We start from the raw sequence: 22,942 nt of genomic DNA, 5'->3' as shown, positions 1-22,942 counted from the left end.
TCTCTCTCTCTCTCTCTCTCTCTCTCTCTCTCTCTCTCTCTCTCTCTGTGTCTCTGTGTCTCTGTGTTTCTGTCTCTCTGTTTCTCTGTCTCTTTCTCTGTCTCTTTCTCTCTGTCTCTGTCTCTGTCTCTGTCTCTCTCTGTCTCTGTCTCTCTCTCTGTCTCTCTCCCTGTCTCTGTCTCTCTCTCTGTTTCTGTCTCTCTGTCTCTCTCTCTGTCTCTCTCTGTCTCTGTCTGTCTGTCTGTCTGTCTCTCTCTCCTTGAAAGTTTGCTTTGCTTCTTACCACTGCCTCCCTTAATCCACTTTCCCTCTTATTACTTGTAATGGGAATGTGAATTTTAAAGATCTTCCCTGCCCCTAGGCTAAAGTGCATCTGGAGCCTGGGGTGGGAGACTTGTTTTTCAGTAGATACTTCTTGATTGGCCAGTGGGTCAATAAGGTTGTTACATTCTCTGAGCCAGGAGAAGGCTATATAAGCTCTGATCTGTAGCTTTGTTTTGGGGCTCACTTTGAGAAGTGTTCTGTGATTTGATATGGATTCTGGGAAGCCGTTGTCCAGAGCTCCCCGGCTTTGAAAAACCCAGATGTTGAAACCCAGATGTTGATTTGGTATGGGTGTAATGGCTGGACAGTTTGGAAAGCTGTCTACTTGATCTGTTTCTGTCTTGATAATTCTGCCTGTATACTTTGAAGTTCAGGGTGCTGACCTTTTTCCCCTGAACGAGGTAAACGATATATGTTTGACTGATTAAAGTAAGCTTGTTAACCCATTTTGAGTTGCTTTCCTTTATCAAAGCAGATCCAAGAACCTGTGGTGGCAGCAAACCCTGAGGACACTTGGGGTACTTGCTGCTACATTACTCTCCCCTACTTTCTCTTATCCTTTTTCCCTCCTACTTCCCTTTTCCATACCCAACTCAATTTCTGTGTCTGTGTGTGTGTATACATATATATACACACACACACACAGGCACGTACACACACACACACACGGTAATGGTAAGCAAAGTAGTACTTTGTTACTTGTTTCAGATATTCAAATCCCTTTGCGCCTCACCTTTGATTGTGTCAAGTCTTTGTTGGAAACAGTATATATGTGTGTTGCCCTTAATAGGCCTAAAGGAGTTTGGAGAGCTTCCCTGTCCTTAGTAGGTCTAACATTATCACATGGAGCCCATGGTGGGAGGAGTTTGCTGAAAGAGTGGAACAGGAACAGCAGAACAGGAAGGAGCAGAGCATATAAAAGCTCAAGCACAAGCTGAGACCAAGCAGAACTAAGAGGGAGAATATTTGTGATGTCCAGCACTCCATCTGTTCTGTCTATATTGATGTTACTTTGTCTGACAGAAGCATCCTGTCTGTTGTTCTTAGAAAGAAGTCCTGAAAGAGAACTTTACTGGTATTTACAGAAATCCTGGGACTTTACTGTAGATCTGTGTTTGATTTCTCAGACAGAAGCTTTGTCTGTGGGTTTGTGTTACTTTGTCAGACAGAAAGTGAATTGAGATGACAGTGCCTGCAATGTGTGTAAATATTGTAGTTCTGTTAAGCTTTGTCTTCCTAGAAACAGAAATTGTGAAGGACTTGAAGTGGAACAGTCCATATGATACAGGAGCAGAGAGCTGCCTATGTGTGAGTCCAACCTGGAGTCAAGAATGAAAGAAGACTTGACTTGGGTACTCTATATTGATTGAGGAGATTGTGACTTACTGAATGATATGTTTTGTCTAAGACTATGTGGCTACCTTAGTAATAAGTTGTTATGTTATATTGTTGTGAATGTTGTGCTTTAGTTTCTTGAATGTTTTGCTTTAGTTTATTGCTGAATAAATGGAGAGTTCACTATACTATGCAATTAGATCCTTAAAGTTATTCACAGCAGCAGTCCTCAAGAGAGTTCCTTGTGATTGACTGTACACACACTCACACATGCACATATGCATATGTATGTATGTATGCATGCATACATGCATGCATGCATGTATTTTTTCCCTCTTTGAACCAGTTAAGATGAAAGTGAGATTCAAGTGTTGCCACCCCCTATTTTCCCTTTTACTATAAAAGTTCTTCCTTGTGCATCTCTTTTATGTGAGATAATTTCCCTATTCTTTTTCTTTCTCCCTTCTCCAAGTGCATCCTTCCTTCTTATTCCTCCATTTTTGGGAGATAATTTCAACACCCATACCCTCAGTCTATGAAGACTCCTTCTAACTGACCTAATAATGATAAAGTTCTTAGGAGTTACATGTATCATCTTCCAACATAGGAATAATAAATATTTTAATTTTACCAAGTCCCTTATGAGTTTTCTTTTATACTTACCTTTTTATACTTCTCTTGAATTTTGTGTTTGAATGGGGATTTTTCTATTTAGCTCTGTCCTTTTCATCAGGAATTCTTGAAATTCTTCTGTTTCATTAAATGCTCATTTTTTCCCCCTGAAGGATTATACTCAGTTTTTCTGCCAAGGTGATTTTTTTGTTGTAATCCTAGATCCTTCTGAAATATCATATTCTAAGCCCTCTGCTCCTTTACTGTAGTAGCTGCTAAATCTTGTGTAATCCTGATTGTGGCTCCATTTTACTTGAGTAATTTCTTTTTCTCAGCTTTCAGTATTCTCTCCTTGACTCAGGAGCTCTGGAATTTGGTTATAATATTTTGGGGAATTTTTATTTTGGTATCTCTTTCAGAAGATGATCAGTGAACTCTTCTAATTTCCATTTTACCCTGTGGTTCTAAGATATCTGGGCAAGTTTCCTTTATAATTTCTTGGAATATGATGTCTAGGCTACTTTTTTAAATTATAGTTTTCATGTAGTATAATAATTCTTAAATTATCTTTCAACCTCTTCAATCAAATTTCCAGGTCAGTTGTTTTCCAATGAGATATTTCACATGTTCTTCTATTTTTTTGCATTCTTTTGACTTTGTTTTATTGTTTCTTGATATCTCATGGAGTCATTAGGGCAAGTCCACTTTTTCAGTTCTAATTTTTAAAGACTTATTTTTTTGGGTGAGCTTTTGCGCATTCCCCACCCTCCTCAATTTGGCCAATTTTGCTTTTTAAGGAGTTATTTTCATTAATGATATATTGTACCTCTTTTTACCATTTGTTCATTTCTTGTTTTTAAGATATTATTTTCTTCTTGTCTCTTATTAACCTGCTGATTCTTTTTCATAATTTTCTTGTATTGCTCTCATTTCTTTTTCCAGTTTTTCCTTTTTCACTCTTATTTGATTTTTAAAATCAGTTATTTGCTCTTTCTTTAGCTTTTTTGGACTTTTGTCTAATCTTTATTTTTCTTTGTTGCTTTGCCTGTAGCTGCTTCCACATAATTTACTTCTTTTTATGTCTTGATCTTCCCTGTCAGTGTAGTAACTTTTTAGTGGTCAGGTTGTTTTTTGTTGTTTACTGATTTTAGAGCCTATTTCTTAATGTTGAACTTTATGTTAAAGTTGAGCTCTGCTCATCTAGGGGGAAGGGGCACTATCCCAAGGCTTTTTGTTTTTTTGTTTTTCACTGCTCTTTTCAGAGATAGTTCTGGGGCCTTGGAAATTTTTGGTATTTTCAAGGTTTTGTGATCCTGGAAGAGATTTGGTCACTGGTCTGGTTTGTGCTCTGGTACTTACCCAGAAAGAGCTCCTGCTCCCTTACAATTGCAAGCTGCACTCTGGAACTTCAGCTAGGGCCTCTGATGCCTTGCAACAAGTGTTATTCTGTTCCTTGGAACTGGGACCCAGAACTGTGTATGGACAATGGAATTGCCAAACAGTGCTTGGTCCTGCACCCAGTGATAGTAAAGGGTTCCCTTTCTTTCTCTTTCTGATCAGTTGTCTAATTACCTTACTGTCTCTGGGCTAAGAGCTCCTGATACTGCTACCATCACTGCCTCCTTCAAGGCCCACAGCTGGTGTTGTTCCTGCATGTTGCAATGGTAAAGAATTTGAAGATCTTCCCTGCCCTTTAATGAGCCTCACTTGGAGCCCAACAAGAGAAGTTTGCTTAGGGAAGGCTTGTTTTTCAGGAAGGCCCACAGCTTTTGTTACTTTGTAATTAGGCCGTGGGTCATGAAGGTTGTGATGTCCTCTGACCCTGGAGAAGGCTATGTATACTCTGAGGTGAAGGCTCACTTATGGGAGGAGTTGTGTGATTTGCTCAGATGAGACTCTGGGCAGCCATTGTGCTCCCTGGCTTTGAAAACCCAGATGTTGGTGCTTCTCTCTCTGGTAATCAGCTATGTATGTATATAGTGATCAGACAGCTAGAAGCTCTGTCTGTTGGTCTGCTGGATTGTGTCATTTTCTCTGTCTGTTTGTCTGCTTGTCATTTGTTTCTTTTGTCTGCTTGTCATTTCTGTTTGTATTTTCTGAAGTTCAGGGTGCTGACTTTTCCCCATAAACTAAGTGAATAATATTTATGCTTGATTAAAGTAGGTTTGTTAACCGCTTTTGAGTTGCTTTTCTTTAGAAAGCAGATCAAAGAACCTGAGCTAGCAGCCATGCTGAGTGTGCTAGGATGCTTGCTGTTACACATGTATACACCACTCTGACATTCTGTCAGCTCTGCTGCTCCAGAATTTGATATGAGGCATTATTTTAAATCTTTTAGAGGTGACTGTTGGGAGAGCTAGGCTATAGTGCTTCCTCTACTTCACCATATTTGCTCCACCTCTTTATTTTTTCTCTGTTTTCTTTCTCATGGTAAAACAAATGCCAGAATTCACATGTGGTACAAAGAGTCAGTCTTTGGCTCTCAAAAGTGATTTGAGGCTGGAAAGTTCCTGCTCATATACTGAAAAGGCTCCATTTCTATTATCAGCTCTCATCAGTAAAACCCTTAATTTTCTTGTTCTTGAAGCATTAATTGGCCAGAAATCATATGCCTGAGCTTCATGGACACTCTTTTCTGAGTACTAATTGGCCAGGAATACATGCCTAGATTATTAGCAGTGTTTGGCTGTTTTTTGTCCCTTGGATCAGGGCACATATTGTCTGGGGGTAAAACCCATGATGGACTGGTTCTTGTAGTTAGCTAAGAATATCATATGGATCAGTGATATTGGGAAGTGGTAGTTATCTCAGGAAGATTAGTCTGCTCAGTTTCAATGTTAATAAATATCTCAAGAGTGATTTAGACTAGTGATGTGAACTCAAATAAAAATGGGGACCACTAAACCATACATAAGGATCCCTGCTGGTGACATATTGACTAAATTTTAAAATGTAACATAATGCCATTTTATTGTACTTTTATTTATTTTGTTAAATATTCCCCAATCTTATTTTATTCCGGTTCAGGCCACGCTTTGGGAGTATTACTTCCTGCATGCCTCTTGAGGCCCAATGTTTGACACTTCTGATGTAGATAAAAGCTTTTTTCTTGTGAGAGGAGGGAAGAATAGAGGGAAGATAGAAAATCTTTTGTAGAAAGTGAGAAAAAAACCTCATTGCATTTTGACAAACAAATCTATGAGGTTACAAGTGTCTATGTTTCAAATAAATTATTAACTCAACCTTCAAACAGAAAGGATGATAATAAAGCATGTATGGAATCTCAGAATAGGGTTATAACACTTGCAGTTCTGTAGATAAGTAATGATAATAATAGTAACAGTGATGATGATGATGATGATAATGGCTTAATATATCCCTTAAGCCTTTCTTGTACAAATAGGATAGATTCAGGTCCATGTGAACCCTGAGCCCCCTTTGGGAGATCCCTAGGATCTGAAGGAGGTACCTTTTTTTTTCTTTTGAACCAGACATATAATTTCATTGGTATAGGAACAGGTTGGTATATTCAATCAATAGCTCTGCAAAATATAGTCTTATAATGTTTTCTGGGTGCGAGTAGGGGTAGGAGACAGAACTAAGAGGTAAAGTAACTTGCCCAGGATCCCCCAGCTCATATTTGTTACAACTAGGCACCTGAACCCTTGTTTTCTTAGTTCTATGGCCAGCTTTTTCATCCATCATACTATGTTTTCTATCAAGTGTCATTATCATTCTTATCTTACTGAAGAAACCGAGGCTCAGAGAAATTAAGTGACTTTGATTTAGGTCACATAGCTAGTAACTGTCTGAGGGAAGATTTGAACCCAATTTTTCCCATCTCTAAGTCCAGTGCTCTGTACATGAAAACAGCTACCAGAGAATTTCTTGGAGAGGGCAGAGATTCTTCCCCAGGGGCTCCTGAAATCATACTTACCTCTTTACTGTAATGATGAGCTTCCATTGAGTCTTCTTCCACCTCTAATGTAGCCATGATTTCTTTACATTATCATAAGAAGTTCGCCTAGGACAAAACAATTTGGGTTAAAAAAAAATTTCAGGTAGTGATTTTGTTGAAAATGTTAGTACAGGGGCGGCCAGGTAGCACAGCGAGTAAGAGCATCGGCTTCAGTGTTGAGAAGACCTGGAGATTGAATCCTGGGCTCAGACACTTAGCACCACCCAGAAACACCTGGCCATGTAACCTTGAGCAAGTTACTTAACCCTGATTGCTTTAAAAAAGAAAATGTTAGTACATACATCTCTTTTCTATTTTTCTTGTTAGTATTTTATGGAATTTGGGCCATTGATTGTACTTAGTTTTTGTTTTGGTCACAGACTCAAGTTCACTTGGCTTAGTGGTGTATAGAATATTAGGAAATGGGAGGAATGTTTAGTGAAAGGATAGCATCCATAAACAGCTAATGAACTGTGTACAATGAACAATGGAGGTCAGACAAAATTTTTACAAGAATCATGATTTATGAAAAAATCACACAGAGTTACTCCAATTTAACCACTACTTTATTAATATATTTTAGTAGCAATGAAGGACCTAAAATAATGAATAATATATTACTACCTTAACCTTAAGATGGCAGTATAGACTAAAAATTCTTGAGAGAAAGAATGAATACTAACCCATGAATAAATAAGTGGAGTTTACTTGGAATTTCCCCTGAAACCTTTTAATAATACTGTATGTTGAAAATGCAGTAAAAATATAGAACACCAATTAGAGCACAGCTTGATTTACAAGAATTTTGGCTAAGCTATAGGAGAAACCTCATCCTCTTATGGTAGGTTATTTACATCTAGTTTGTTCTGATGTGTCAGCATCCCTGTATATTATCACTGATACCGCAGGACAAGCCAGGTGTCTCCCACAGTTCTAGGCCTTGTCTGCCAAAGTTGTGGATCTGTCTTTTTGCCAGAGTCCTATTCACCTCTTCCCTTCTTTCCCTCATCTGCCTGTATTTCTCCCTCTATAAGCCTGACTCTAAATCAAAGCCTCTTCTCTTTCTTTTCTTTGATTTTAAATTTTTTCCTTCTTCTCTTCAGTCATTAATGTAGCCACCATGCTGCTTGACAAGGAAGCCAATCTGAGATTAAATATGCCATCAAGTTTTTATTACTTAGAGATAAGCTTGATTTGTTTCTTTAAAATAACAATATTTAGAGGGGGAAGGGACATTAGAGATAATCTTGTCTAATGGTTCCCAAACTCTAGTAGTGATATGCCTCTTTTTATATAAAAAATTTTGTCTCCCATACTTTTTATAAAACAGTTTATTCAAACAATTTTCTTAGTTCATATTTTATTCAAATAAATTAAGATTTATTAGTTTTTTAACAATGCAAATCTTAAACATACAATGAAAGTAATATGTACTGGACTTCTGTTGTCGAAATGGTAGAGAGAGAAAGGAGACCTCTGAAGACCTCCCAAATTCCTCTCCAACTAGAAAAATGTCTCAGAATTGATCTAGGAGCAGGGAAGCAGTTTACCAGCACCAGAGGAAAGGCTGTCTCACTGGGCTATGAGAGGACGAAGGTTCAAAGGCAGCAGCAGCAGCAGCAGGCAGCCTCATGGCAGGGACCCTGTAGCAAGGCTCCAAGCCTGGGACAATCCACAAGCAAGGACCTGTCCTCCTTCAAACCAGCAGCCCCCTAGGCAAGTGAGCAGTCTGTGTAGAGTAGCAGGGCCCCACCCACAGCAAAAGCTGCCAGCAAGGCCTTGACCCATTGCTGGTCAATAAGTCGTTGATAACCACCTAGGAAATGGTCAACAGGGAGACCCTGCCATGGAGGTCTATCAGAGGAGAGACTGTGTTTCCAAAATAGAAACCCAGAAGCTGGGCCCCACCCCTGGGACAGACCAGCAACAAGACCTCTCCTCCAGAAAGACTCTGTTACCATAGCAACCTAGCAGCAAGGCCCATCCCTGGAGCAGGTCAGTAGCTTAACTCCACACCCAGAGGAGGCCGACAGAGAGGCCCCCCACCGCACCCCCAGTACAAGCCAAAAGGGAAACCTACCCTCCAGAGAAAGCAAGGAGCTAAGTCCTGAAGCCCAGTGAAAACCAGAGGTAAGACTTAGAGCCCGCCACAAAAAGCTTGAGACAGTGTAGCACCAGAACCCAGTTCTCGCATAAAAACACCAAGTCCCAAAAAGGCAGAAAAATGAGCGCACACACACACACACACACACACACACACACAAGAACTTGACAATAGAAAGTTACTATGGTGATAAGGAGGATCAAGGCATAAACTTAGAAGAGGGCAAAAGTGTTAGAATGGCTACATATGAAGCCCCCAAAGAAAAGTGTGATTTGGTCTCAGGTCCAAAGAGAATTCCTAGAAGAGCTTAAAAAGCCCATTGGAGAAGTAGAAGAACAATTGAGAGTAATGCAAGAGAATCATGGAAGAAGTCAATAGCATGGGAAAAGATATACAAACATTTACCAAGGAGAGTAACTCCCTAAAAGATAGGATTGAACCAATGGAAAGGAAGTGCAAAGGCTCACTGAAGAAAATACTTCCTTAAAAATTAGGATTGAATGAGTGAAAATGACTCCATGAGACATCAAAATAAAATCAGAAAACTGAAAAAATAGAAGAAAATGTAAAATTTCTCACTGAAAAAACAACTGACCTAGAAAAGAGTTCCAGGAGAAACAAGACTTATTGGACTACCTGAAAGCCATGATCAAAAGATAAAAAAAGCCTGGGCAACATTTTTCAAGAGATGATTTTTTGTTTTTCTCCTTTGATCCATCGCTTTTCAAAAGTGTTTGCTCCTGACTACCCCCTCCTTCCCCAATCGGCCCTCTCTTTTATAATCCCCCCCATCCCTTTCCCTCTTACTTTTCTGTAGGGTAAGATAACCCACTTGAGTGTGTATGATATTCCCTCCTTATAGCCATATCCAATAACAGGAAGGTTCACTCGTTCCTTCTCACCACTCCCCTCTTCCCCTCCATTGTAAAACCCTTTTCTTGCCCCTTTTATGTGAGATAATTTACTCCATTCTATCTCTTCCTTTCTCCTTCTTCCAATATATTCCTCTCTCATCCTTTAATTTTATTTTTTAGTTACCATCCTTTCATATTCAACCCACCCTGTGCCATCCATCCATCTATCTATCTATCCATCCATCTATCTATCTGTCTGTCTGTCTGTCTGTCTATATATCTATCTATCTATCTATGTCTGTCTATCTGTTTGTCCATCTGTCTGTCTATGTGTGTGTGTGTGTGTGTGTATTGTATTTTTTCCCTCCAAATATTCTAAGTCCCTAATGATTTCTCTTTCCTATTTACCTTTTCATGCTTCTCTTGATTCTTGTATTTGAAAGTCAAATTTTCTCTTCAGCTCTGGTATTCTCATCAAGAATGCTTGAAAGTGAGGTGGCTAGGTGGCTCATACTGCTGCTGCCACCACTGCCACCTCCACCGGCCCTGGGGCTGGGGCCAGAGCATGCTCCTATTTCACCCAGGTTCCACAGAGTTTTCCCACTGACCTTCTATGCTCTCTTTGGTGCTTGTGGGTTGATAAGCCTGGAAACCATCCCAGCTGCCAGGGATTCAGTCCTCTGAGGTCTGCTCTGGCCCACACTGGATTGTTCTCCACTCCCAGCCTGTTGCAATATACCCTTCCTGTTGACCTTTCAGGTTGTCTTGGGCTGGAGATTTACTTCACTCTGTCATTTTGTGGGTTCTGTAGCTCTAGAATTTGTGTAAAGTCATTCTTTCCAGGTATTTGGAGGGGTTTAGGGGACAGCTGAAGCAAGTCCTTGCTCTTACTCCTCCATCTTGGCTCTGTCCCCTTTCTTTCAAGAAATTATCAAAGAAAATTGCCCTGATGAATTAGAACTGGAGGGCAAAATAGAAATTGAAAGAATCCACCAATCACCACCTGAAAGAAGTCCCAAAATGTAAACTCCCAGGACAATCATAGCCAAATTCCAGAGTACACAGATCAAGGAGAAAATATTGCAAGCAACCAAAAAGAAATAATTCAGATATTATGGAGCTACAGTCAGGATTACACAAGATTTGGCAGCTTCCACATTAAAGAAGTAGAGGGCTTGGAATATCATATACTGGAAGGCAAAGGAATTAGGATTACATCCAAAAATCACCTACCCACCAAAATTGAAAATAATCTTTCAGGAGAAAAAATGGATATTTAATGAAATATAGGGCTTTCAAGCACTTCTAATTAAAAGGCCAAAGCTGAATAAAATTTGCTTCTCTAATTGCATATATATATATATATATATATAAAATAGAGAAGCAGCATATTAATGAATTGGGCATGTCACTAAGAAAATAGAAGAACAAATTTAAAATACCCAATTAAACACCAAATTGGAAATCCTGGAACTAAAAGGAGAGATTAATAAAACTGAAAGTAAGAAAACCGTTGAGCTAATAAATAAAACTATAAGCTGATTTTATGGGGGGGAGGAACGATAAAACAGATAAACCATTGATTAATTTTGGGTATGTTTCATATATATGCATATATATATAAACATTGTGTGTGACATATGACTATGTAGTTACATCTAGATATAACTACATGTCTAGAAATATGGTAGTTCAGAATATTGGGGTAGGGTTTCACATTTAGGTGAGTCTCTATATTTTATTATATATATAATAATTATATATAATATATTGTATATGATATTATAGAATATTATAACATATTAATACAATAATATTATATAATAGAAAATATAAATATATAATATATTTTAAACATCATATATGTTTAATATAATATATGTTATATGTAATATAGCATATTATAATTATAAAACATAATAATTATATATAATCTTACATTAAGGGTTTCATCTTGCTTTGTCCCTTATATGAGTAGCTGTACATTTTGTGTTGTGTTTTTATGCTGAGATGAACAGGGATTCTAGAGCTAACATGTGTTTCTGTCCCAACTTTCGTCGCCCGTGGGAGCAACCTGGAGGAAGGGCCAGATTTCTCAGGTCATGGTGAAAACTAACCTGTATGACATGGAAAGACTCTATGCTCTGCTAACTAATAAAGATTCAAATGTATCTGTCTGGTCTTCCCTGATTTTACCATAAGAGGGAGTGCTAAGCTGGGAAGACAGTCTGTGCAAGTATGACCTACAGTTTTCTGAAGATACAGCAGTATTTTGGGAGTGCTACAATGTCCATCAGAGCATGACATTAACCGACATCTTGTTGTTTTTTTTCTTTTTCCCACCAAACATTCTCAAATCTATTTGATGACTTTTCCCGATAATTATAGCATCTTATATTTTATGATAAACAAATAAAATTTGCTTTGAGGGGGATTTATTTTAGAGCCGATTTGGTTCTCCCACCCAATAAAGCATGGGATAGTTGTATTTATTTTATGTGATTGAGGATTTTTAAAAATGCCACATGGAGCTTTATGTGAAGTAATACCGGTGTTTTTAATGCTTCCAAAATGAAATTGCCTCTGCCAGAAATCTAAAAAATAGTCACTATCACTTATCTAGCATTTTAAGGTTTATAAGGCATTTTTCTCCAAGTGTTCTTATTATACAGAAGAAGGAACCAAGGCACATAGAGGTTAAGCAAATTAAGTCCGTAGTCATATATGTAACCTGCCTTTTGCCATACCCATGGGGACCATAAATCAAGAGCCTAGGGTGTTTGTGGGGGTAGGGAGGGGAGGGACAAGGACTAACAGGTCAAATGAACTGCTTATCTAGGTTCTCAGATTCTGTAGTCTTCTCTTAAAGGACTAGTGAGGAGGAAAATAAAAGGAGGAAGACGTCATCAGTTTAGGATACCTGCTGTGAAATGGAGCAGTTTTCCCTAAGGTGCTGTTTATAGAGAATCAGTGGAAGAGTGTAATGGGAATGCAAATTTAAAGATCTTCCCTGCCCCTAGGCTAAAGTGCACCCCGAGCCTGGGGTGGGAGGCTTGTTTTTCAGTAGACACTTCTTGATTGGCCCGTGAGTCAATAAGGTTGTTACATTCTCTGAGCCAGGAGAAGGCTATATAAGCCCTGATGTGTAGCTTTGTTTTGGGGCTCACTTTGAGAAGTGTTCTGTGATTTGATCTGGATTCTGGGAAGCCGTTGTCCAGAGCCCCCTGGCTTTGAAACCCAGATGCTGATTTGGTATGGATGTAATGGTTGGACAGTTTGAAATCTGTCTACTTGATCTGTTCTCTGTCTTGATAATTCTGTCTGTATATTCTGAAGTTCGGGGTGCTGACCTCTTCTGAACGAGGTAAACGATACATGGTTGACTGATTAAAGTAAGCTTGTTAACCCATTTTGAGTTGCTTTCCTTTAACAAAGCAGATCCAAGAACCTGTGTTGGCAGACACCCTGGGGATGCTTGGGGTGCTTGCTGCGACAAAGAGGGACGGCTGACCCGTGTGCTACTGGCCTGAAGACAGTCGGGAAGAGACACAGTAATGGGATTGTTCTTCCTCTTTACTCTCTTTTTCCACTCCAAGGAAAAACCCGCTGCCTTAGTACAGGTCAAAATCCTTTTACCTCCTGCTTTCATGGGCCTGTTTTGCCTATTTGAAAAGAGTGGTTGAGATTTTGGAAATGTCACTCTGTTCTTGAATGTTTAACATAATATAGTGTTCTAACTTCCGATTGCTTTGTCGTTTTGGGCCGGGGGGAAGGAGAATGGGACCTCCAAGTTTTATATCAAAGATCTGAGCATTTTCCCTACCTAAAGCTAAATCCACAATGAACACACATAGAGAATGTCAAAGACCATATTGATCCAAATTGGCAGTAAAACAGAAATCAAAGAAAGTTTACATTAGGGGACATATACCATGCAATAAAGAGGGAAGGAACTCTCTCATTGGGAATGAGGTAACACCTCAACCAAAAGACAGTCCTTGGTCTCACACCAGGGGAAGTTCCTTAAAGTCTCTAGAGAAGCGAACTGGGGATAGGGCCTGATGATATCTGCCAGTTTCTGTCATGTCACCACAGAATCTTTTCCTTTAGCAATTTGAAATGGAGTTAGCCTCTTTCTTTCATCTTCCCTAGCAACTGAATTCAACCCAAAGCTTGATGAGTCCTAAACAGTACTGGCACTTGAAGAGTCCCAAAGGGAAGCTGGAGAAGACTGTAACTTTTTCATTTTCACCAACTCTACCCTACACCTCCTTCATGCAGGGTAAGGCTTTTATCTCCATCAGTAAGGAGAGAGTTTCATAACCATGGGCTAGTGGGCAGGGATTACAGTGGAAACTGAATTTGAAGTCAGAAAACCTGGCTTTAAATCCCAGCCCTGCCATTTGCTGTCTATGTGACTTTGGACAAGACATTTTATCTCTCTGGGCCTCAGTTCCTCACGTGTAAAATCAAGAGGCTGGACTACATGACCTATTAGCTTCCTTCCAGGTCTAAATTTATTAAAACTATGATTCTTTAAAATGACATACTTGCTGACCGATAAAACCCTCAGTGCTGTGTTTTAGAAATATACAGAGATAGAGATCAGAAAAAAGAATGAAGATTTCTTTTTAAATCAATGAAGATATTTTGCCCAGCAAACTTGGGCTGGGGGTTAGTAAACATGGAGAGCCACAGAAGCAGAATAGAGCTAATATTATATTCCACCCAAGACAAAGCAGAAGTACTCAAGTATGTGATGTTTGAGGAGTAATAAAAGCTAAGTTTTACGTTGTTGTCATGCTGGGGGTATGGTAGCGTCACAGTAAGCATCCAAAAGCATGTATCGTATGTATACATGCATACGCATACACACATATGTATAAACACATACATAGATATATGTGTGTTTATACACGTATATGCATGTGTGTATGTGTACATATACATACATACATACACACACACACACACACATATATATATATATATATATACACATACATACACACACGCACACACACCAGCAGATTGGGAGCAGAGAGTTCAAGGTAAACAGTAAGCCAGAAACCTAAGCTAGTAAGAGTAGGGTTAAGTGTCACACTTCCTAGGAATTATACAGTGAGCATTTCTATAATCCAAGGAGTTGAGCAAGAAATCAAGGGGTAAGCAATTACCACGAATCAGTAATAAACAGGTGAGGAATATAAATAGTCAATATAAGAATTAAGGAACTGAAAAGTAAGAGGTGTCAGGGCAACCAAAGGTTTTAAAGTCTAAATAGACAGACAAGTAGGACTGAGGAACTAACAATTAGCACTTAGTTCTGTTGCAAACTGTAGTCCTAACCCCAGTTAAGACTTCAGAATTCAAAGCAGAAAAAAAGACACATAAAATCTTAGTAGAGGAAGCACTGAGTTTGGAAAGAAATAAGGGATAGCGTAAAGAAATTGTGGTATGTGTATATAATGGAATATTAATGTGCCATAAATAATTATGAATATGAAGAATTCAGAGAAGCATAGGAAGACTTACATGATCTGGTATAGAGCAAGGTTAAGCAGAACCCAGAAAACAATACATATAATCACTACAACAAACATGAAAACAAAAAACCTCCAAAATGAATAACGTATAATTATTATGACTTCTGGTCCCAGAGATGTGAAAAATGTACTTTCTTTTCTTCTTTTTTTTTTATTTTTTTTTTTGGAGGGGGAAAGGCAGGGCAATTGGGGTTAAGTGACTTGGCCAAGGACACATGGCTAGTAAGTATTAAGTGTCTAAGTTCAAATTTGAACTCAGGTCCTCCTGACTCCAGGGCCAGTGCTCTATTCACTGCATCACCTAGCTGTCCCCTTGGATTTTATTTCTTCCACAACTTTTTATTTCTTCTGCATCTTGGGGCAAGTCACTTCATATTTGCCTTGATTTCAGCATCTATAAACTGACAGGATGGCACTAGGTGACCTCTAAGTTTCTTTCCAACTTTAAATCTATGTTCCTATGATTCTCCTACCTATATGAATACTCCTTATTTTTTGCACGATATTATCCATCTCTCCCATATAATCAGGGATATTTCTTAAAGTTCAGTCCTAGGTCCTTTTAAAATTTCCTTCTCTATCCCCTCTCTTGGTGAACTCTAGCTTCTATGGATAAAATTATCATCTGCATGTGAATAACTTCCCAATCTATTTATCTCTCTCTTGAACTGCCTTCTGGACATCTCTACCTGGGTGTCTTGTAGGCACTTCAAACTCAGAATATTTAAAGGGGAAATCATCATTTTTTGGATAAATATGCCACATCACCAACCTTCCAGGCAACTCATGTTTACAACGTGGGAATCAGAGGTTTCTGATTAAGAACTGGGAGGAAACTTAAGAGACCCTGGAGTCCAAACTCCTTTGCCCTTCTAGTTGTTCAGTTATTTTCAGTCATGCCTGATTCTTTGTGACCCCATTTGAGGTTTTTCTTGGCAAAGATATTGAAGTAATTTGCCATTTCTTTCTCCAGTTCATTTTATAGATGAGGAAGCTGAGGTAAGCAGCATTAAGTGACTTGCCCAAGGTCACACAGCTAGGATTTATTTTGAAATTATTGTAGAACATGGTATAAAATGTTAATCTAAGCTTACCTTATGCCATACTGCTTTCTAATTTTACCAGTATTTTTTTTTTTATCAAATAGGGAAGTTTCCCCTAATTTATGTTTTCTGCTTTATTGAACATTGGGTTATTTTTTTTTTTTAAGCAATCGGGGTTAAGTAACTTGCTCAAGGTTACACGGCCAGTTATTTCTGGGTGTGGTGCTGAGTGTCTGAGCCCAGGATTCGATCTCCAGGTCATCCCAACACTGGAGCCGGTGCTCTTACTTGCTGAGCCTCCTGGCCGCTCCTAAGCAATTGGGGTTAAGTAACTTGCTCAAGGTTACAGGAGCCAGGTGTTTCTGGGTGGGTGCTAAGTGTCTGAGCCCAGGATTCGATCTCCAGTTCATCCTGACACTGGAGCCAGTGCTCTTACTCGCTGTGCTAACTGGCCGCCCCGAACATTGGGTTATTTTATTCCATTGTTTCTAATCAACCCTTGTCTACTCTGTTTCATTGATCTACTTCTCTATCTTTCAGCCAATACCAAATGGTTTCAGTTACTGCTGCTTTATATTTCAAGATTTGGAAGTGTGATTTTCCTCTCCATATCTACCCTTCCCCTCAATATTTATCTTGATATACTGAATCTTTTGTTTTTTCCAAATGAATTTTATTATAAACTTTAGTAGTTTGATTGGCATAGATATTAACACTATTACTTTTGGTAATATTTTATTTTTTATTATATTGGTGCAACCTAGCCACAAACACTAAACATTACTTCATCTATTTAAGTTCTTTATTTTGTTAGGAAGTACTTTGTAACTGAATCTATCAAAAACTTTGTGTGCTTTGGTATATTGATTTCCAAATATTTTATGAAGATTGTAGTTATTTTGAAAGGGATTTCCCTTTTTATTATTGTCACTTGGATTTTGTTATTATTATCTAGACATGTTCCTGATTTTTGTGGGCTTAATTTGTAGCCTAAAACTTTGCTGAAGCTATTAATAGGTCATGGTTAGTATCTATGCTGATTCCTTAGGATTTTCTAAGTAAACTATAATATAATAAGCAAAAAGGGACTGTTATTTCCTGTTTGCTCATCTTTACACCTTTAATGTCTTTCTTTTTTTCTTATTGCTATTTTTATGATTTCTAGAACTATATGAAGTAATCGTGGGGGAAAGTGGTCATCCTTGCTTTACTTCTGCATTTAATGGAAATGTTTCTAGCACATTCCCCTAGTATATTGTGTTTGCTTTTGGATTTAGATAGATACTTTTTGTGATATTAAATGCAGTAGTCTTCTAATTGATCTCTCTGCTTTTAGTTTGTTCCCTCTCTAATCTACAGCTCCCCAAATAGACTACCCAAGACACAGGTCTGATAAAGTCATTTCCCTGCTACAAAATCTCCATTAGCTCCTCATTGCTTATGTGAGGAAATACAAACTTCCCAGTCTGTCACAATTTAATTCAAAACTACTTTTCCATGCTTATTTTCATGTGCCCCCACTCCTCCTCCCCCCCCCATTCTAGCCAAATATGCCTACTAGCTGTTCTTTCATGACAATCCATTTCCCTTCTTTATGCCTTCTCATAGTCTATCCTCTATACTTATATATAGAATCTCTTAGGATATTTGGCTTTAAAAGAAAAATAAAACAAAATAAAACTTCTAGGTCAATGCACTTTCCACACAATACTTTGTGTGCTAGTAAGAAAATTTATTTACATAAGGAAACGCAAAAGAAGATCATTTAAAATTTCATTTATTGGATATTTTTGCCATTCAAAACAGCACGAAAGGGTATATAGATGCATAGACTATCTTAAAAGTTCAGTAATAGCCAGTATTTCTATTTAATTGTTTGAATCTCAAAACTTGAATATCAAAACATTTGACCACAACAAAATTATTTAATATATTTATAAAAAGTGGTGGGAGTGTGTGCATAAATAGTTTCAGACCTGCTTTATAAAAATGTGTAATCTCTACCCACATGCTCACTAAAGACTGGTGACTTCTCTAAAATACAATTTGAAGGGAAAAAAATAGGACAGATCACACTGTACCGTAATATAACATTAACTGACTAGTGCTAACGGCCCATTTGTCCTACCACAAGAATGACAAATAGGTTCATTATAGCAATTGCTGTGGCAACAAGTAGGAAAAAATTCATTTTTATGGAACACAAGGTACAGTGAGTAAAAGACTTTTCTCCAAACAAACTTGTCACCATGACAAACTGCATTCAATCTGCAGGATATTACCAATATCCAACACTACTTACTTTAAACATTTATTATTCTTGAAATTAAAACCAAACCCAACCCCTACAAGACCAGTGTTCCACCCAATACAAACATTCACCAAATGAAGATTTAAGTGAGCATAGGTTGTCTTGGATTATACCCCAAGGTCATAGCCACAGGGGGTCATCCTAGCCTCAAATACGGACACCCAGGGCCTACCTGGAAGTCCCCACTCCCTACGTCTTGTCAAGTTGCATATTTTAATGTGCCCATTACTATTTCTAAGGGCCCGTCAGTACAAAATTATTACATATAGCCCTGCTGTACCTCTTTTCTTACCTTGATCTGTGAATTTTAAAAAAGACTTACAATCAATAAAAATATTAAGATACAAGATCTGTGCAAAATAGAATAGCCTGTACAAATAGTAACAGTTGTCACATGCCAAAATAAAAAGAAAGAAAAATAAAATAAGATCAGAAAGGTCTGAAAAGCCCTGAGTCAGTAATCTTGCAAAAGTGGGGAGGGAAGGTGTTCCAAATTATTTCTACAAACCAGTGGAATATTTTAAACTGTTCAGTATTCAATTGCTTTTTTTTTCATGTGGGAGAGAGGTTGTGCAGTTGTTCAGTTATTTAGTTGATATGGCATGTCATCCAATTTAGAAAATGTTTCTTAATACTCAATTTCATTCAGATCTTCAGAGAATCCCGATGACTGCTGAGTCGAATCTTCTATTTCTGTGAAAGAAAAACAAGTAGAAGTGAACAATGATTATTCTTTCTATTGACAAAAAGAAACATCTAATAAGCCTGCCTGAGATCACTTTGTAAAATCCATTTCAATCAAGCTTGTGTAATTAGGAAAAATAAATAAGCTTTACCTGTACAGGGTCCTGCCCGAAATTGAATGTCATCAATAGCAATATCGCTTCTTACTGATGCACCTCGAATAGCTTCAAAAATAATCTGAAAAAGAGTTCACATTGGATTTAAGAGGATTGTAGTTTTTTATAAAGAGAAAACGCACCCAGAGTGTGGTTGCTGACATTCAACAGAACACAGGATGAATAGCATGCCTGTTGATGTCCATATGATAGCAGGCAAGCAGGAGGTTGATTGGACCCTTGATGGTGGATTTATGGGAGGACATAGTCTAGAGTCACATAAGATGGTTAGGTATGGGTAGATTGTCGTCTGACCTTGAGTGAGTACCCATATCAAAGAGATAACAGATTCAAAGGAGTATTAAAGAAAATACATACACATGTAGATGTACAAACCAAGTGGAACTAAGTTAATTGATCAAGTAGGCAAGAGTACATTTGTCCTGTTGAGCAGTATGACATCAGAACTGGAGTCACCAAAAGAAAGGGGAATTAGTTTCACTACTGTAAAGATTCTGAGAACAAAATTGATTTGATGCCCAAGCTCCAAAAATAGAATTGGTAAAGGACTGATTTATTTTGCAGCTTCCAAGACAATGGCTATGAACCAATTAATACCTCAAGGAAGCTGATGGTCAGCAAATTCTTCTCAGAAAAGATAGGTGGTCTACACAGTAATAAGCCACTGTCTCCCATTTGGATTTGTTTATGATTCGAATTAAGTATTTCAAAGGAATGTAAATTGGGCAATTAATAAGCCTTTGGAGATAACTTGAAATTAATATGTCAAAGAAGTTTTAATGACAGATCCAGTGTAGAATAGCCAAGGTAAAAACAATGATGATGACAAAAATTTGGAAAATATTCCATTGATCTTACAGGAAAAGGGAAAAGTGAGGGAAGGCTTTTATAAACCAAGAAGATATGATAGTCATGGGAGAAGGAAGAAGGTAAGGATTTTCCTTGGAAAACAATGAAGAGGACTTTTGATATGTAAAGCTGTGGTGGCAAAAGTAAATAGCTAAACTGTAAGGCAAAGTTACAGCTTAGGTCAAGGATGGGGAACACGTTGCCTTGAGGTCACATATGGACCCTTATAGGGCCCTCTAGGTCCTCAAGTGTGGCCCTTTGACTCAGTCTAAACTTCATAACAAATCTGCAGATTCCCTAACCCTGGTTTAGGGAGTTTGTTATTGGGCCAGGAGGATCAAGAACCGCCAGTCATGGTGATACAAAATGGATAGCATCTAAGGAAATTAAAATTTCTATGAACTGAGAATTAATTACCAATCCCCATGAAATAACATTAAAAGAGTAGAGAAGGAAAATCACTAGGAAGAAGATAGGCACAGCTTTGTGCAAAATAAAAAGGCAGAGACTTTTGATTTCCTAATCCACTAAGGGTCAGCATTTCTGTAGTGCTGAAATCAATCTTTGTTTATAAAGTTTGGAATTTAGAGAGGTATGTTACTTAATCTTTAGTTCTTGTGATAATTCACTATAATGGATGCATGGTCAGACACCTCCCTGAAATACCATTAAAAGTGGCAGCAGAGACCAATGATGATCTAGCTATAAGTATATCTATGTTATAATGTCATCTTATGGGGACCCAGTGTGAACCCCTGAATTCCAGGGCAACTTCTGGAAGTCTCAGGTCTGCTGTAGTGCTATGAATCCTAACCAGATAAGACTTAGAAGGTATTCAACTTAGAGAAGGTGACCTGTGTGGGGAATAGGCTGGTTCCACAACCACACATTTGTTCTAACATTTCAGGGGATCTCAGGTAACCCATGAAATCCTTGTATTAATTAGTAGGCAGCCCAAAAGCAGGTTCCCGTAAGAATTGCCCAATTATCCAGGATAGACCCTGATTAGAAAAGGCTTTCTCATTTCAGCATGATACCCACTCTAAACCAAAGTTTTCCAGAATGGAACTGGAATCATGCCAGTATAACTCTATACCCTTTGACCAAGAGCTGCCCTACCATCATATATATATATGTCAATTGATCAACAAACATTTACTGAGCACCAAGTATATGGAAGGTTATCATGTACTATGGAAGTGAATGTACTCCCTAAGCACTTACACAGGCCCACAGTTTTCTTGCCACATATGCATGCTAATTACTCATTTTGTGTTTGTCAAAGGTTAGAGTAGCCTATTCTTCTACTGTAAGTAAACACTGATTCATAACCAAAATGAAGCATTAGGTTATGGAATACTTGTTAATAATAGATCTATCTGTTTTATATTTTAAAACAATTGAACCACATGTATTTTAGATATTTAATATACTATCTTGGCTTGTTGATGTTTACTCTACTTAGTCTAACTTACATGGTCTAGAAAACTAAAGAAAAAAAATGCAGAAATGTAAATTATTCCTTGGAAAGAACGTTAGAGTTTAAAACTGTTATTACAGATTTATCACAAAGATTTAGTTATTCTAAAAGTATATCTAACTTAGGTGGTCTAGAAAAGTAAGGAAAATATGCTGAAATAGAAGTGTTTTCTTGGGAAATGACCATAAATTAAAAACTCTGTTCTAACCCAGCTTTATCAAAAGGATTTAGTTATACTGAAAATCATAACAAGTGTCTACTGTATGCAAAAAAGCATATACTCAGCACAGTTTTTTGTTGATGTTAAATCATTTCTGACTCTGTGGCCCCATTTGTGGTTTTCTTGGCAAAGCCCCTGGAGTGGTTTGCCATTTCCTTCTCCAGCTCCTTTTACAGAGGAGGAATCTAAAGCAAAGAGGGTTAAGTGACTTTCCCAGAGTCACACAGCTAAATAAGAGTCTGAGTCCCCATTTGAACTCATGAAGGTGAGTCTTCCTGATCTTAAGCCCAGTTCTTGATCCATTACACCACATAACTGCCTACTCAGCTCTAGCTGCAGTCAGGAAAAGTAAAGGATTCGAAGTATACTAGCAACTTCAATGCTATTTTCTCAGGTACTTAGATTTCTAGCTGTATATTTTCAGAGTGAATACTGGGAGAGAGCAAATTTCTGCATGTATGTCTGAGGGATGGAGAGATGATGTAATTATTTAGACAATTTATTTTTCTTTCTTTTCAGTTAAAATCTGGGCTCACACACCTATTTTCAGGGAAAATAATGCAATTGGGACAGTATAATATGCAGAAAGTATACAATTGTCAAACATGGGTTTTACATCTGGTGCTGCCAATATGCCCTGAGGTTGATGGAGACAGAATCTAAAACAGTTGTCTTATTGGAAATATAGCCTAGGTGTTTTAGAATGGCTCATATTTGACTCACCTAGGAAGGTTACCCTCAAGATGCTGGAAAATGTACTAATTATGGGCAATATAAGCAAGTGGCCAGGAGAAGAAAAATGCAGACAAAACTGTCTCAGATCTCTCTCTCTCTCTCTCTCTCTCTCTCTCCCTCCCTTTCTCCCTCTCTCTTTCTCACTCTCCCTCTCATCTTTGTTACAGGGGGGATAGCTTTCTAGGTAAGGAATTGAATAAAACATAGATATAGAAATAACAGTGATAGAAATACAAAAAATATCTCCCCCTAGTTTCTTCTTTTATATCACAATCACTCAAGTCCCAGTATCAGCCACCATTATTTTTTCTCCTTAAACCTCCTAACTACATACCAGTAAGTACCAATAGTGGAAGGCAATGCAATTTAGCTGTACCTGGGTTAGCCGCTTCCCTTAGTTATCATGTGAATTTAATTAGCTGCTTTTTACTCTGTTGCTTCTAGTTGCCATGATGCTGACACTGGGACTTGAGTGATTGTGATTTAAAAAAAGAAACTAGGGGGAGATATCTTTTGTTTTTCTATCACTGTTATTTCTATATCTATGTTTTATTCCATTCCTTACCTGTCAAGCTATCCCCCCTGTAACAAAGATGAGAGGGAGAGTGAGAAAGAGAGAGGGAGAAAAGGGGGGAGAGAGAGAGAGAAAGAGAGAGACAGAGAGAGGAAGGAAGGAAGGAAGGAAGGAAGGAAGGAAGGAAGGAAGGAAGG

The 22,942-nt window shown here is 38.1% G+C and overlaps 2 protein-coding genes across 3 annotated transcripts in view; both read right to left on the bottom strand.

Annotated features, from left to right (window-relative positions):
- SMC5 (structural maintenance of chromosomes 5) overlaps positions 1-22,942 on the bottom strand; it is a 396,836-nt gene that overhangs the window by 102,608 nt on the left and 271,286 nt on the right. The gene's annotated exons all lie outside the window — the stretch shown is intronic.
- Positions 17,538-22,942, bottom strand: part of MAMDC2 (MAM domain containing 2) — a 232,009-nt gene continuing 226,604 nt past the window's right edge. For both annotated transcript variants that reach the window (XM_069087015.1, XM_069087020.1), the window contains 2 exons: positions 18,924-19,008; positions 17,538-18,780 (listed from right to left, as the gene is read on the bottom strand). In XM_069087015.1, the coding sequence (XP_068943116.1) occupies positions 18,716-18,780; positions 18,924-19,008 (150 nt within the window). In that variant the 3' untranslated portion in view covers positions 17,538-18,715. The remainder of the gene's footprint in view (positions 18,781-18,923; positions 19,009-22,942) is intronic.

Source organism: Petaurus breviceps, unplaced genomic scaffold (assembly GCF_028583685.1).
Source record: "Petaurus breviceps papuanus isolate PSGF00001 unplaced genomic scaffold, PetGlider_PUasm1.0 118, whole genome shotgun sequence".
Taxonomy (NCBI): Eukaryota; Metazoa; Chordata; class Mammalia; order Diprotodontia; family Petauridae; genus Petaurus; species Petaurus breviceps.
The sequence above is the reverse complement of the archived record's forward strand: the minus strand, read 5'-3'. Positions and strand labels throughout refer to the sequence as shown.